Genomic DNA, 2,580 nt, shown 5'->3' on the forward strand with positions numbered 1-2,580 from the left:
GTGTCCCCCACCAGTGTCCCTCCCACAGGCAGCAGACACATCCCAGTGCCAGGCAGGAGCACACACACACACGTGGGGGCCACCAGCACAACCCCCCCACCCCCCTAGCACCCCATGCTTGGGGACAGACATGGCCAGGACCGAGCAAGGGGTTAGGGTGACAGCGAAACCCGGAGGACGCGTGCAGGCAGGGATGGCAGGGCCAGGGGACCAGGCAGGGCCAGGGGACCAGGCATTCCCAGCTCCCAGGGGACCACACCACAGGTGATGCCCAGCAGGGGAGAGGGGGGACTGGCGGTGGCCCCCAGCCAGGGGGGGCCAGGGGGTCCCCAGGAGGGCAGGGGCCTGCCCCTGACACTGGCACAGTGACGGTGCATGAGGGGGATGTGGCCAGTGACGGTGACAGTGCACAAGGGGGGCGTGGCTGGTAACGGTGACGGTGCACAAGTGGGATGAGGCTGGTGACAGTGACGGTGCCCGAGGGGTACGTGGCCGGTGACGGTGCCAGCAGCGGAGGGGATGAGCCATGCGGTGGCTGCTTACTTAAATCCCCAGCCTGTCCCCCCTAGGACGATGGCAGCCACCAGCACGGCCCCCGCAATGGAGCCGATAATGATATTGGTGCCACTGGGACCTGTGACAGAGGGGACAGGGGGGGAGGGGACAGGGACACGCATCAGTGGGGACACACACATGGTGACAGAGCCCCAGGGCAGCCCCAGTGCTATCGGGACCTGGGAGGGGGACAAGACCCAGCTGTGCCGTGGCACCAGGGGGGACAGTGACACTGGACCCCCAGGAGGTGGCTGGGGACAAAGTGGGACCCCCCCAGCCTGTGGGGACCGGGGACAGCAGGGACACGGGGAGCCCCTCCCTTCCCCCTGGAGCACACGGACCCTTGTATCGCTCCGTCTCCCCCGTCGGCTTGGGCTCGGGGATGGGGTCATAGACGCTGCAGTCCTTCCCTGTCCACTCGGTCCGGCAGATGCACTTGCCCTCGTTGCTGCAAACCTGCGCAGGGATGGTGTCACCCCCCCCAAATGCCGTGACACCTCCCCGGGTCCCCTTTGCCCCTCTCCGTGTCCCTCACCCCGTGGTCAAAGCAGATCTTCCCGTCCCAGCTGCCGGGGCAGGAGCTGAAGTTAAAGGCCGTGGCTGGAAGGCATTTGTGGTCGAGACACAGCATGCCAGGGCCGCAGGGCGTCCCGTCCTCCACATAGCTCAGGTCCGAGCCATCCACCAGCTGCACATGGCCTCCCCTGCACCAGGACAGCGAGAACGGGTGACACCAGGACCCCCACACACCCGGGGATGTCCCCATCCCCATGGCGGTGGCACCCACCTGCAGTCCACGTAGCGGTTTTGGTGGAAGAAGGTGGTGGCGGCAATCTCGCCGCTGAGCTCACCCAGCCGGGGCGCGCCCGAGATGTTGGCGCAGAGGAGGAAGCCACAGAGGACGTCCCTGCAAGGCACTGGTGGCATCACCAGGGCAGGTGGCACCCGGGAGGGGACACGGGGGCCAGGGCTCACTCACTGCTTGTTGCACTGCAGCCAGCCCAGGCCCTCGCGCCCGCAGTTGCCCCTCTCGGTCCCCTCCACATTGAGCTTCTCATAGCAGAAGCGCTCGGCCGAGCCTGGGAGAAATGGGGTGTCACTCACTTGTCACGCCCTGTCCCCCCACCCCTAGCAAAGCCACTGCGGCGCCGGCACTCACCGCGGCCCCACAGCGCGTTGCACTGCCGGTCTCTGGTTTTGCAGCGCCCGCCATAGCATCGTCCCTGGGGAGCAGGGAGAGGGGTCACGGGGCCGAGGAGGGGCTTGCACGCGCGTGTGCATGGCCACAGAGGTGGTGCAAGGATGATGGCCCCCCCCCGTGCATGTGCTCAGCCCCGGCACCACCACCCCAGCTGCACGGGCAGGGGGTGGGATCATGGGGACCGGGGAGCCCCCCATGCATGCAGCCACTGGGCAGCATCCGGGGCACAGGGCCCCACGTGCATGCGTGCACGTGGAAGGTTTGCACGGCCCATGGCTGCAGATGCACGTGGACGAGGAAGACTCGCACGGGCCATTGCAGCAGGCATGGGCGCAGGTGGAAGCATGGGAATGCATGTGGCACAGGGACCGCAGCCCTGGCTTGCACAGCGGGGGGGTGATGAACGGGGACCCGGGGAGGGCTCGCACACCCTAGGGACCCCAGCTACTGCAGGAGCCAGCTCACCCCCAAGCCCACATCCATGCACGTGTGCGTGGCTCAGCCGTGGCTGCAGCTGCCTGCATGCACAAGCACCAGGGTGCTGGAGCCCATGGGGATGTGCTGGAGCCCCACGGCTGTGTCCCGCCAGGCTGGGCCGGACTCACCTGCTCGTTTTCACAGAAGTAACCATCCAGCTTGTGGAGGTTGGGGGGACACTGGGGGGGACACAGAGAAGAGGACAGGCGATGCCGTGTGGCCCCGCAATGCGTCCCCCTGTGTCCCCCCCAGCCCGGCTCACCTGGCTGGAGTCCCCGGTGCAGCTCTCGGGGATGTCGCACTCGTTCACAGCCTCCCGGCAGGACACGCCACGCGGCTCATACTGC

The 2,580-nt window shown here is 67.4% G+C and overlaps 1 protein-coding gene across 1 annotated transcript in view; it reads right to left on the reverse strand.

Moving 5' to 3' along the window:
* Positions 1-539: 539 nt before the first annotated feature.
* ADAM11 (ADAM metallopeptidase domain 11) overlaps positions 540-2,580 on the reverse strand; it is an 11,492-nt gene continuing 9,451 nt past the window's right edge. The window contains exons 9-16 of the mRNA XM_009638511.1: positions 2,496-2,576; positions 2,362-2,412; positions 1,715-1,778; positions 1,535-1,634; positions 1,343-1,462; positions 1,091-1,259; positions 897-1,011; positions 540-634 (exon numbers count right to left, since the gene is read on the reverse strand). Coding sequence (XP_009636806.1) covers positions 540-634; positions 897-1,011; positions 1,091-1,259; positions 1,343-1,462; positions 1,535-1,634; positions 1,715-1,778; positions 2,362-2,412; positions 2,496-2,576 — 795 coding nt within the window. The remainder of the gene's footprint in view (positions 635-896; positions 1,012-1,090; positions 1,260-1,342; positions 1,463-1,534; positions 1,635-1,714; positions 1,779-2,361; positions 2,413-2,495; positions 2,577-2,580) is intronic.

The sequence above is a fragment of the Egretta garzetta genome, unplaced genomic scaffold, assembly GCF_000687185.1.
Source record: "Egretta garzetta isolate BGI_Z169 unplaced genomic scaffold, ASM68718v1 scaffold745, whole genome shotgun sequence".
Taxonomy (NCBI): Eukaryota; Metazoa; Chordata; class Aves; order Pelecaniformes; family Ardeidae; genus Egretta; species Egretta garzetta.